The 12,862-nt window shown below is 55.3% G+C and overlaps 1 protein-coding gene and 1 long non-coding RNA gene across 3 annotated transcripts; one reads left to right on the top strand and one right to left on the bottom strand.

The window, feature by feature from the left end:
- Positions 1-201: 201 nt before the first annotated feature.
- On the bottom strand, positions 202-7,813 carry NR1D1 (nuclear receptor subfamily 1 group D member 1). Its single transcript, XM_007177580.3, has 8 exons — positions 7,203-7,813; positions 4,155-4,493; positions 3,767-3,855; positions 3,525-3,669; positions 2,535-3,178; positions 2,058-2,243; positions 1,334-1,544; positions 202-695 (listed from the first exon to the last, which is right to left on the bottom strand). Exons 1-8 carry the CDS (start codon positions 7,231-7,233, stop codon positions 496-498), a joined length of 1,845 nt encoding a protein of 614 aa, XP_007177642.2. The 5' UTR covers positions 7,234-7,813; the 3' UTR covers positions 202-495.
- LOC114237098 (uncharacterized) lies at positions 7,275-11,564 on the top strand. Of its 2 annotated transcripts, none has more exons than XR_009006455.1 (3): positions 7,275-7,414; positions 9,146-9,220; positions 10,104-11,564. It is a non-coding gene; the product is annotated as an uncharacterized LOC114237098 (long non-coding RNA). The 2 variants fall into 2 exon arrangements; XR_003622873.2 differs by having other exon boundaries at positions 7,283-7,414; positions 9,171-9,220.
- Positions 11,565-12,862: the final 1,298 nt, after the last annotated feature.

Raw genomic sequence — 12,862 nt, 5'->3', positions numbered from 1 at the left:
TTACTATATATTTATGTAATAAATATATGATGAAAATAATCCCCTTGGGCACCCCCCCCTTAGACTTGTGTGCTGTTTCCCTGTATCCTCCCATCTGCTGGCCAGAGGACCCACCCCACAAACTGACCAGATGGAGAGGTGTGCCCCCAGCCTTGGCCACGTTTCTGCCCCACCCCCCAGAACGAGCACACACCACAGAAGCCAGCTCAGCTGTGAACTATTGGATTTGAGACAGGAATAGAACAAATCGGGGGGCTAGAGAGTAAGAGGGGGGAGAGAGTGGTTTAAATAGGGGAGGCCGGGGAGGTTCAGTGATGGGGGAGGGGAGGCAGGTATTTACAAGAAGGCTCGGGGGGCCAGAGGCTCATCTTGGAATATTTTATAACAATATAAATAAGATTCTGGTTTGCTTTTCCTTTTCGTCTCGTAAAGGAGAGAGAAGTGCAGAGTTCGATTCTGTACAAGGGGGCAGCGGCAGAAGGCCGGCCGGGCGGGTCACTGGGCGTCCACCCGGAAGGACAGCAGCTTCTCGGAATGCATGTTGTTCAGGGTCCGCAGGTCCGGCAGCTTGAGCAGCAGCTTGGTGAAGCGGGAAGTCTCCGAGGGCCGGTTCTTCAGCACCAGAGCCCGAAGAGCCCGCAGCAGCGTCTCCTGGAGCTGCTCCACCGAAGCGGAATTCTCCATGCCCGAGCGGTCTGTGGGGAAGACGACGGCAGTGAGGCAGGCTCCCTGAGCTCCTCTGACGAGGAGGACCCGGAGGCCTGCGAGGACGCGGCGGCGGCCATGCGGCCTCTCCCCGAAGCCCCCCAGCGGGCCGATGGGGAAGGAGGAGGAGGGGGAACATGACTTCCTCTCCAAGAGCAGGAGGTGCCTGCGATCTGGGAGCCCAGGCTCAGCAGGGCTGGCCCCCTCCCACCCCACCAGGCCGCTCTCCTTCCCTGAACAGGCCAAACACGCCCAGGCTCCCTTGCTTTTTGTTCTGTAGTTCCCTCTGCCTGGGATGCCCTTCCCCCTCTCTCTGCCTGGCAGTATCTTTACTTGTCCTTTGAGGCCCCACTCAAGTGTCACCTCCTTCCCCAGCTCCCCAGGCAGAAATAGTTGTGTGTGCTTCCAAAGCCCTTGGTTCATGCTTCTACTGTGACACTTATCTCACTGTTTTATAATTAGTCGGGCATGAGTCTGTCTCCTGAGCTAGACTGTGTCTGAATCATGTCTGTATCCCCAGTGCCCGGGTGCAGGGCCTGGCCTAGAGTAGGTACTCCATAAAAGGTGTGTTGAATCGAACTGCGTCCGCCTCCTCCCGGGGTCAGGCTCAGGTGAGAGCCTGACCTACCTGCAGAGACGAGCACCACCGCGGTGAAGAGGCCCAGCTCCTCCTCGGTAAGCGCCAGGGAGTTGAGCTTCTCGCTGAAATCGAACATGGCATTGAGCAGGTCTCCCATGCCCATAGCGCCGAGCTCCTGCAGGCTGTAGGTGGTGCGGCTCAGAAACATCACTGTCTGGTCCTTCACGTTGAACAGCGACGCAAAGCGTACCATCAGCACCTAAAGCGGGGACAGTCATCCTGGGTGGAGTGGGAGGAGCAATTGCCAAGTTGCCCCTAAAGTTTTGTGAAAGGGTTACTGGTGCTGCCTTAGATTTCCCAGTCAAGACTGGGTCTAGTTTCTGAGTGAGCAATGAGGCGGCGGGGGGTGGGGGGTGGGGTGCCAGGTGTTAGGATGGGGAACATTCCACTGGCTTTGGAATCCAACCTGAATCTGAGTCTCAACCTTGTCACTCCCTGTGACCTTGGGCAAGGCACTTCACCAAAGTTAATTTACTCATGCCTAGAACGGGAATAGCGCTGTACCCTAAAGTGTTATTTTAGGGTAGTAGGATGCAATTAGACCCCAGCTGAGATGACAGAAGTCCTAGCCATCCATAGGCAGGACTGGGGGGGATTCTGCCCCTTCCTTCATCCGTCACGAGTAAGGTTTCAGAGCCCCTGCCCACCCCAGACACCCTTTCTGCTGGATCCTTCCCAAGGTCAAGAGCAGGGAGCACAAAGGGTCACTCACCTCAAAGGTGCCAGCCTTAAGCAGGGTGACCTGGTCGTGCTGAGAAAGATCACGGAAGCCAGGGATGTGCTTGGCAAACTCTACCACCTCCCTCACAGCGGGCGTGAAGCTCATGGAGAAATCCTCCCAGATCTCCTGCACAGTTCGCCCACTGCGTCCATGCGGGTACATGTTCATGGGACATGCCTGGAAGAGGAAAGAATTTGGGGAGGGGAGTATCAGTCAGGCTGCCTCAGATAGGCTTCCCCAGCAGTGCTGGGCCCCAGATTCTGCTTGTGTTAGAGTTGTGGCCTTGGAGGATGGGTCTTTCAGGTAACGTAGCAATCGGGTGCCTGGTGGAGATCAGGGATTCCCAGGCAGAGCCCTTCCTACAGGGCTGAACATCCTCCCTGCACCTAGCCTTCAGGCACACCCAGCGGCCCTGTGCTAAATCCAGTCTCCCCAGTCCCCTGCCCACTTCACCCCCAATGCCCTCACCAGCAGAACGTTCTTGGAGTTGCCCTGCCGCAGACTGTTGGCAGGTGCTTCGCCTTCTGGGGCTGGGTACACGTGGGTGGGGCACAGATGGTGCCCATTGCTGTTTGGCTGGTGGCAGCTGTGATGGGCAGGGCCAGGGGGCCAGGTGGGAGGGTAAGAGGAGGGAGCCTGGCGTAAACTGTTCAGGGCCTCATTATGACGCTGGGCGGCCATGATGTTGTTGTCATTGGGGGCAGGCGGGCAGCCCTGACTTTCCCAGTGATGTGGGGTGGTGGCTGGAGGGTTGCCCGAGGCATGGTTGGCATTTAAGTTGCCAGGTGAGGTGCCCAGCTTGTCATGGGCGTAGGTGAAGATCTCTCGGTGGGCCCGGGCTACCTGGGATATCACATCCTCCACTGTGGGCTCAGGACTTGGGGATCGGGGAGGCGTCAGCTGTTGTGGGAACTGGGAGAAGCCCACCAAGGGTGAGGGGGCAGGGGCTGGGGGTGGTGAGGGGCCCATGGGGCTTGAGGTGGGGTGCTGGGTGGGTGGGGTCTCCAGCGGGCACTGGCTGCTTAGCTGGTTGTTGGCCAGGTTCATGGCACTCTGCATCTCAGCCAGCATCCGCTGCTTCTCTCGTTTGGGGATGCGCCCAAAACGCACAGCTGTGACAGGATGAGAGCAGTGTCAGGAAGTTCTCATACACACTCACACGCTTCTCTTCCTTCCTCCTGAATGGGCAAGCCCCTTAGGGCTTGGGGTTCCACATAAAACCCACAAGGCCACACCCATCGAGGGGGTTTTCCAAGTAGGAATTACGGTAAGAGGTGACCAGAGGGACTAATGGGAAAGATGTATGTGTTTACCTGAGACCCGATGAAATGTGGGCATCCCCTATGCAAATGAGATGCCTAGTATTGGGCCTTTTTAAGGGAGGGATTAATTCAGAAAATTCCGAGTGGAAGAAAGGGGGAGGGCGAGGGGAAGCTCGTGGGCACGGTGCTGCCTCACCATCTCGAGACATGCCCACGGAGAGACACTTCTTGAAGCGACACTGCTGGCAGCGGTTACGATTGATGCGGACGATGGAGCAGTTCTCATTTTTCAGACACCTTTTGTACTGGATGTTCTGCTGGATGCTCCGACGGAAAAAGCCCTGTGGAGCAGGGGCAGCTAGTGAGCACCTCCGTCTAGGCCAGGCCTATGTGTCCTGTGGGAGAGGGTCACCTGCCCTTACCCACACCTTGCCTCACCTTGCAGCCCTCACAGGCATGCACGCCATAGTGGAAGCCCGAGGCCACGTCCCCACACACCTTACACAGTAGCACCATGCCATTCAGCTCTGCGGGAAGAGAGGGGCAGTGGGTGAACAGGGCAGGTTTCTGAGTGGCCAGAGAGTTGGAGGTTTTCTGAGCTGGAGATTGGGCGGGGGGGCGGGGTGGGGGGGGGAACTGAGGAGGAGCTTCAGTATCTAGGGGGCACTCGAATGAGCAGACAGGGCTGACAGCAGCTGGTGCAACTCTAGGAGAAATCCCTGAGGCCAGCGTAGGTCCTGGGAATAACTGTGTCACATGAATGTCAACTCCCCACCTCAGCCGGGACACCTTCCCTTCCCCCCAAATCGGCTGGAAATTTACTCACTGGTGATGTTGCTGGTGCTCTTGCTGGGGGACACTCGGTTGCTGTCTTCCAGGGCCACTTGTAGACCCCTGGGGGGACTCCCGTTATAGAAGGAGGAGGATGATGACAACGAGGAAGATGAAGAAGAAGGGGAACCATCGTCACCCAAGCTGGGTGGAGTGCTCCCAAAGGAGCGAGCTGGGTCCTGGGTGAGGGAGCCAGTGGGTGATGGTGGGAAGTAGGTGGGACAGCCTTGGGTCAGGGACTGGAAGCTGCCATTCGAGCTGTCACTGTAGAGGGACTCGGGGCTGGTGCGGTTTGGGGAGGAGCCGCTGGAGCCGATGTAGGTGATGACGCCACCTGGCAGGAGAACCCAAGGGAAAGGCGTGTCAACCGCCATATATCTTTGGTCCTAGGTCACCACTCTGCCCATCCCTCACCTGCCTCCCAAAACACTGTTGGATACCCAGAAGTTAACCATGTGAAACACCTAATCTTGGAGTCCCCAGAAGAGCCACAATAAGCAACTCCCCAACACATACCAGACATGGCCAACCAACCACCGCAACTCTTGGCAGGTACATTCAGCTTCTGCCTGGCGTGTGAGGTACCTCTCTAGAGGCATGACCTCTGTGATGCTCTGTGAGTATTTCACATATGTACCAACCCCCCACCCCCGCCCTGGATGCCTTCCTTTAGAATATCAACCACAGCTAATGACTTAATTGTCAGCAGCTGACCTCGGGATGGGATGAGCAGCTGAAAACCATTCATAATGCCCAGGCTTCAAAAAAAAAAAAAAAACCAGCTGCTGATTTTCATACCAAGACCATTCCAGGGATGAGACCATGGAGAGGCAGCTAGCCAACATTGAGGAGAGTGGGGGTCTTACAAGAGTAAAACAATCACATTCCCTCAAAACTGGAAGACGTATTCTCCAAAGGTACTGTTCCCCTGGCCTCCAAGATCAAGAGTCAGAGTGGACTCTATCCCTGAATCCAGGAAGGGCTTAACAGTATGAGTTGCAGGAGTTGGAAGTGAAGGACAAACTGTCCAGCCTAAGGCTTTGGAATTCCCCCTTCTAGATCTCTCTGCCTGGTGACAATGACCTTGGCTCTCTGGCCATTCAGAGACTTTGGCCCTCTAGTTATATTGCCAACCAGGTGGCTGTGTTCCCATTGCATTAGCAAGAGAAGAAGGTGACCTGCCTGCCACACCTTTGCCAAGTACCTTGCATGGCCTGCCATGGATGGGGTGGGAGGAGGGAGGATCCCAGGACACGTGTGAGCCGACACAGGGCATGCCACCGTGTCTACAGAGGCACATGTCTTGCTCACCCACTGACACACACTAAGCTGGGCAGAGCAACCCTAAAATAGCTCAAGGTTGGTCAGGGTGAACCGAGTTCCCTGTAAAATAATTGCACAATAGATCAGCTCCTACAGTTTCAGGGCTGAGGTGGGGGAATGGGATATTTATTTGGTGGTAAATGAACCTGACCCAGTTCAGCCATCCCCCAAAGAGAAGTAAGACTCATCCGAAGAGACTTCCACCTGGAAGTGTGGGGCACACTCAAAAGAGTCTAGTTTTAGATCTGGATCTATCACCAGCAACTTGATTTGTGACCCAGAGGAAATCAACTCCCCTCTCTGGGTCCCAGTTTTCCTTTCTGTGAAAAAAAAAGATGAAAGAGACTTAATATCCTTTCAGCTATGTTTCTGGGATGTAGTTGTTTTGAGGGAAGTCCTTAGGAGACAAACTGCTTCTTGTGTGGTGGGAGTAGGCGTAAGACAGTGTTTGCAGGACTAAGAAACGAGATGCTTGGGGAACAGAAAGAATTTGTAATGGGGAGAAGCTGAATCTAAAGACAGTACGGTGAGGTAGGTGCAAAGAGAATAAAGAGGAAAAGAGTAAGGAGAAGGGTGGCTAGATGTGAGGTCCCCTTGAGGAGTGTAAACATGAGGCCACGAGAGGTCAGGGATGGCTCTGTCTTACTCTGCATCGGTTATGGGGAAGGAGGAGGGGGCCGGGCAGGCGGACAGGAAAAGGAGGCAGGCGGGGGCGGTGAGTCAGCCCAGCTTCACCCAGATCTCGGCGGGGCGGGGCGGGAGCCGGGCCCTCAGCCGGCCTCACGTCCCGGCTCCACGTGTGCCTCTTGCACGTGGCTCCCCAACGAGGAACCCCAGAACCCGAGGTTCCGCCCTCTCCGCTTCCCGTCAATTGGGAGCAGCAGCCCCGCCCCCCGTCCCGCCCCTCCTCGGCGTCCGGGGTCCCAGTCTAGGGCTGGGCCCCTCACGCCAGCTGGGTCAGGACTACTAAGGGGAGGAGAGAAGGGTACACGCGTTGCCGGGGCAACGGGGGGCGGAGCTCATTATGTAACGGGGACGGGAGGCAACCACCAATGGGGTGGCGGCCACGGCTTCTGCAGAATGAAAACAAACGCAGCACGTGGGCCCGGCTCCGCAGCCATGTGAGCGCTCCGGGCTGCCGGGGCGCTCTGGGTGTCCTTCCTGGGGCAGAGCACCACTCGTGGGGCTCCTCAAGTGCCGCTCCCTACTGAGGATTCACCAGTGAGATCCGACCCATTCCCCCAGCCCCTCCTGCCTGGAACCCAGATCGCCCCACTGCTTCTCGAGTTCCCTCGAGCCTGCAGGAACTAAGGGAAGAGGAAGATTGGAAGGAGGGGGTCCTCCTTCCGAGAAGTCCAGGCATGCCACAGCTGCAGGGGGTGGACAGATGGGGGCGTTTCGGGGCACTGCTCCAAAACTCCCAGTTCCTGTAAACTGTTCATCTCACCACACGTACCCGCTCTCCATTTCCTCCTTCCCCGCGATCCGAGTCCTTCAGGCTAAAGAGAGGGGCTCTGAGGGGTGATGGTGGGGCGCCTCCGGGCGCATTCCCAGGCCGAACAACACGCTCTGGAAATCCCAGCCTATGGCCCACATCACGCTAGCAAATCCCCAGGCCGAGGGAGTCTCCAGTCCCTTACAAAGTTCCTTACAAAGGCGTAGATGGAGGAGAGGAGACAGTGACAGAGAAAGAATGATGGTAGCAAAGGAATCTTAGTACCTGTGTTGTTGTTGGAGTCCAGGGTCGTCATGTCTTCACCAGCTGACAGCGGTCATTCAAACTGGACCTTGACACAAACTGGAGATTACAATTGCCGCTGTCGCCCCCTGGGAACTGACCGAGGACGGGGAGTGGACCCCGCGGCTCACGATAAGGATCCTAGGCACCCTGCAGCAAGGTCTTGGGGTGGCCGACTGCAGCCCTGCAGAAGGGTAGGACGCTGAGGCAACGGAGGTCTGCTTTGCATGGGAAAAGCAAGAGAGTGTGGGGGAAGGGGGCGGAGGGAATCAGCCTGCAGTAGTTCTGGCTAGAAGGTAGCAAGGAGGGTCGGGTCTCTGCAGTGCCCGGGGTGCCACTGCCTGAAGGCTCCGCAGCGCTGCAGGGTAGCGAATCTGGAGCTCCCGATGCAAAAGTCCCAGAGGGAGAGAGGTTGCAGTCAGGAAGTAAGTACGTGATGGGAGAAACGGGGCACCCAGGCGCAAAGAAGCGAGACGTGTGCCCTGCTACGTTCCCTCGGCAGCAGTATTTCACTCTGCCAATCTCAACGGCCTTTTGCCCCAGCCTTTTTCTCTGGGACAGAGGGCTCTGCGCAGGCGCCAGCAACCCAGGGTTCCCGGGCCGCACGCGGCACTGGAGCAGGTACCATGTGATCCCAGGGAGCGCCTCGTGCCCCAGTGACACACTTTTCCAGCAGCAGGCACGTTGAGTTCCGTGCGCCTGCGTAAAGCCAAGGCTGTCGGGATATGTAGTCCATTGGCAAAGTGGGCGGACTGCGTATATTTCCCCGTTTCTGCCTCGCAAAAGCTCTTGCTGGAACCGGGGAGGAGCTGAGAGCCTTGTGGGGTGGAGTGCGCTGAGAGTCAGGGTGGCGTGTTTGGAAAGCCTGTATGGCAGAGGCATGTGAATTCCTGGGGAGGGGCTGGCAAGCTTGGCCGCTCCCTGGGAGATCAAAGCTAACAGCCCCTTTCTGCAAACCTTGCAAACGTGAGGGCTTCACGTGATTGCAGGACTGACTTCGCCTTGAGGTTACTGGTGACACGAGAGAGATGACAAGTAGGAATATCCCCTCGGTCAGGAGCTTAAGCTGAACTTCTGCTGCAGAGCCAAGTCCTGAGATGGAAAGGAAATGTGGCCCCTGTTCCATTCTACTCCCCTAGGGAAGGGAGTTGCCATGGGGGGGGGGGCGTGGTGAGGATGTCCCTGGGGACTCCCTGTTTTTGTGTATGACACCACCCCACCCACTGAAGGTGACTTTGGGGTGAGTCATTTCCCTTTGTCTAGGAAATAAAAAGGACAAGCGAGGAGAACTTTGTGGTGAAAGTGCTTTGAAGTCCTAAAGGGGCCAGAGGTGAGGCAGGGCTTGGGGGCAGAGTGACACCCCCATCCCCACCCTCAGTGCTTCAGGGTAGCGTGGATTCCACTGAAGGGAACACAAAGACCATCTTAACCCTCCCTCCTTTACTGACGAGGAAAATGAGTCTTAGAAGAAGTGATTGGCCCAAGGTCAGACATCCATTGCTAGTTTCATTTGACCACCATCAAGGAGGTGGGCCGACATGGAAGTGAAATGCTGAACAGGGGTTAGAAACAGCCGGCATCTTCCTTCAGAGGAGCAACTCTGCCCCATCGGCGAAAGAGGGTCTCCAGTCGAGGTCTATCCTGTTGAGGGGGGGGGTTTGGTCTCGCTGTGCGGCTTGTGGGATTCCCCAACCAGGGACTGAACCTGGGCCTTCGGCAGTGAGAGCTGGGAGTCCTAACCACTGGGCTGCCAGGTATTTCCCGAGGTCTATCCTGTTTGAGGACTTGGGTTGCGGGGAGAGCTGCGAGCCTCTTCCTGAAGCAGCCAAGTGAACCTGGGCCACCTGCTTCTTCCTGCTAGTCCCTTCTCAGCCCCACAGCTCCTAGGGAGGGTTTTTTGTTGTCTTTTTTTTTTTTCCATACAGGAAGCCCTTCTCCACTTGTTCACAGATAGCTCCTGGGACAGCATTGATGGATGCCTGGAAACAGCTACCGAAAAGGTAAAGAAACGGAGGCGTGTGGACACCAAAGAAGGAGTAAGCTGGGTGGTGAGGAAGTAAGCAGAGAGGGCTGTGAGGGTGACTGAAGGGGAGGCGGTTGGGCAGCTGGCCTGACCACTCGCTGACCCTCTGACTCCCAGGGGAAGACAGATGGGCTCCCTAGAATGGCCTGGGCTTTAGCTTTGTTCCCTTGCCCCCAAGAACAGTGGGAGAGAGAGGGCAGTGGGCTCTTCCCTGGCCTGCCCTGGCCCCTTGGCCCAGAGCTGGGAAGCTGCAGCAGAGCGTGGGAGGACCTGGGAGGGGCTAGGACAAACAAGGAAAGAGGCTTTTCAGGAAAACTTGGTTCTGAACTCAGCCTCCACCCCCTCTCCCTCCTCCTGCTGGGCTCTGGAGGGAAAACTGGGAGGTGAGCTGCCATGTCCGGCAATGCATGCTCTCTGCGCCCTTCCTGAGTCTCCATCAGAGCCAGGACCAGGGCCAGAGCCCAGGGACCTGCCAGGGCTAGACTCAAAATCAGGGACCTTGGTATGACCTCTAGCTCCCCACCAGCCCAGCAGCCCCGTCAGCACAGTCTCTTTAGTTGCCCTGTTTGGCAACTACGGTTCTGCTTGCTGCTGTGGTCACCCTGCCCACCCCTTGTTCTACTTGCTGGTGTTTATCCCTATTCGGGGAGGGCAGGGGTCAAGACTCCCTCCCTGAGTTTACAGCCAGTGAGAGGGAGGAGGAAGCAGAGGCAGCCAGAGCTGAAATGCAGTCAGCCTGACTCTTGGCAAGAAGCTGGGTTGTTTTGCAGTCTGTGTGAGGTATGAAGGCGGAGGCAGGGAGGGAGGAGGCAAAGGAGGGGGGTTACTTCTGGGCCCTCCTTCCTCTGCACTTCTTATAGGGCCCCTCCTTTGCTCCCTGACAAAGAAGTAACTTTGGGATCTTCCTTCTACAACTGGAGAGAAGGATACAGAAAAATGATGAGGCAGGACTCTCCCTTGGCTCCAGAAGCTTCTGTCTATCCATCCTGCTCGTCTCTCTGTCAACAGCTGCTGGGAGAAGGACAGAGACTATGGGACTCAGAGCCACCAAATGGAGGGAGAAAAGGCTGGGTCGTCTGGCCTTTGGGAACCTGGAATAGAATCTAGCTTTGGCCTCTCTATGACCTCAACCTTGACCTAAGACAACAGGTGTATCTCAACACGGCCTCCCACCCCTCCTGCCAGCTGGACATTCCAGTTCACTTCTATACACACACACTCTCTCTCTCTCACACACACACAGACACACACACACACACACACCTGTGCATGCTTACGCACCATATCTCCCATAGCGAAATTCAGCCCAAGAACAACATGGACCCTTAATAAACAGTGCCCAGATAGAACCATGGGGAACGGATCCATATCCAAGACCCAGCACAGCAAAGCACACCTGGCTCCATGTTGCCCACACTTCTGCTCAGATTCCTCAGAGTCTGGGATTCTAGACTGACCTCACCATTTAGGGGCCGGGTGGAATCCTGTGTGTGTGTATATGTTTCCAACTATGTCTTAAATTCTCTTGAATTTCTTTGGTCTGGGGAGGACAGCAGAAATAGGGTAGAGGAAGAGAAGAGAGTGAGAGCTCCAAGCTCTGGCCAGAGTGTGTGTGTGATCATAGGATTATGAACGAGAGACTGCACGTGTGAGTGTGTAAGTGTGAATGGCAAGAATGTGTGTGGATGTGTGTGTTTGATCCAAGACCTATTTTCCTCATCAGTAGGATGCTCTGGGTAACAAGGCAACACCCTGTGCAAATCCTGGGTGGCCTAAATCTTGGGCTGACTGCTGACTGACTGACTGACTGGCGTGGGTCCTTGCTGGAAACCAGGTCAGCCTTCAGTAGGTGCCTTCCTTCCCCGCTCCTTTCTCATGGAACGAACCACTGCCCCAGGAAAATAACCTGCCTGCCCAGGTGATGCAGACCCAGGACAGAAACGCTGGGAATGGCCCAGACCCAGGCAGCAAGCCCTATGCCTGGGAGAGACTCATTCCCGGCCCTCCTAGATCCTTTTTCTGTTCTCTGAAAGACCAGCCAGCTTTCCCTAACCCACCAAAAGCTTTGATGTCTTGGGGAGAATTTCAGGAGAATTAAGTAGGAGGGTTAAAGTCCGAATTAATGTTTTCTTTGGGGGTGATAGAAAAAGGGAGGGTGAGGTATGATCCAAGGCTGGGTTCCATGGATGTGTTTTGCCTCAGATTCTATCTTTACCTCACTACTCCTTTTTCCAAGGAAAGGAAATAATAAATATGTATTAAGTACCAACTGTATGCCAGGTACTGGGCTAAGTGTGTTACACACATTATTTCATTGAATGTCCACGACAGCCCTATGCTGTAGGTCTCATTCTTAGTTTATTTATTTTTAAAATTTATTTATTTAGTTTTGGCTGCGTTGGGTCTTTGTTGCTGCACGCAGGTTTTCTCTAATTGCGGCAACTGGGGGCTACTCTTCGTTGCGGTGCATGGGCTTCTCATGTGGTGGCTTCTCTTGTTGCAGAGCATTGGCTCTAGGCGCGCGGGCTTCAGTAGTTGTGGCTCGCGGGCTCTAGAGCACAGGCTCAGTAGTTGTGGCGCATGGGCTTAGTTGCTCCGCGGCATGTGGGATCTTCCTGGGCCAGGGATCGAACCCTTGTCCCCTGCATTGGCGGGCGGATTCTTAACCACTTGCGCCACCAGGGAAGTCCTCATTCTCCATTTAGAGATGGGGAATCTGAGACTTAGAAACATTTATTAACTTGCCCAGGACGCTCCAGAGACAAGGCAACTTGTCTTGAAGCTGTATTTGAAGTGAAGCGCTTAAGATTGAGAAGATGTCACGTTAAAGAATGGTGGAGTTGGGCTTCCCTGGTGGTGCAGTGGTTGAGAATCTGCCTGCCAATGCAGGGGACACGGGTTCCGGCCCTGGTCTGGGAAGATCCCACATGCCGCGGAGCAACTGGGCCCGTGAGCCACAATTACTGAGCCTGCACGTCTGGAGCCTGTGCTCCGCAACAAGAGAGGCCGCGATAGTGAGAGGCCCGCGCACCGCGATGAAGAGTGGCCCCTGCTTGCCACAACTAGAGAAAGCCCTCGCACAGAAACGAAGACCCAACGCAGCCAAAAATAAATAAATAAATTAATTAAAAAAAAAAAAAAAGAATGGTGGAGTTAATGGAGACTTATGGAGGAGCTCAAGCTCCCCCAGCTGTCTCTTGGAACTACCACTATCAATGGCGCAATGAAAATGGCAATGTTGGGAATTCAACCCCAGGCCTGAGGATAAAACTCTTTCCACTAGCAAGACTGCCCTTCCTTGAGAGAATGATTACTCTGGGTGGAATGTCTGAGCTGCAAGCTCATCCTGGTGTTTCCTAAGCAACGATGGTGCTGGAAATGAGGTGTGTCACCAAGAAGGGGAAGCCTGAAGTACCCCTTGCTCCTGTCTCCACAAGTACCTTAGTCTCCCAGAACCTCTAACTCCCCCCTCATTTCTTCTTCCCTTAAACTCCTCCCTCTCTCACTCCTACATCCCCCTCCTCTGGTTAGGTAGAAGGGGGCCAGATTAGGGTGCAAACAAACACACAAAAAACCAAACTTCCACATACATTGCTACAGAAGTGAGTAACTTAAGCAG

This window comes from Balaenoptera acutorostrata, chromosome 20 (genome assembly GCF_949987535.1).
Source record: "Balaenoptera acutorostrata chromosome 20, mBalAcu1.1, whole genome shotgun sequence".
Taxonomy (NCBI): Eukaryota; Metazoa; Chordata; class Mammalia; order Artiodactyla; family Balaenopteridae; genus Balaenoptera; species Balaenoptera acutorostrata.
This window is presented reverse-complemented; position numbering and strand designations above follow the sequence as displayed.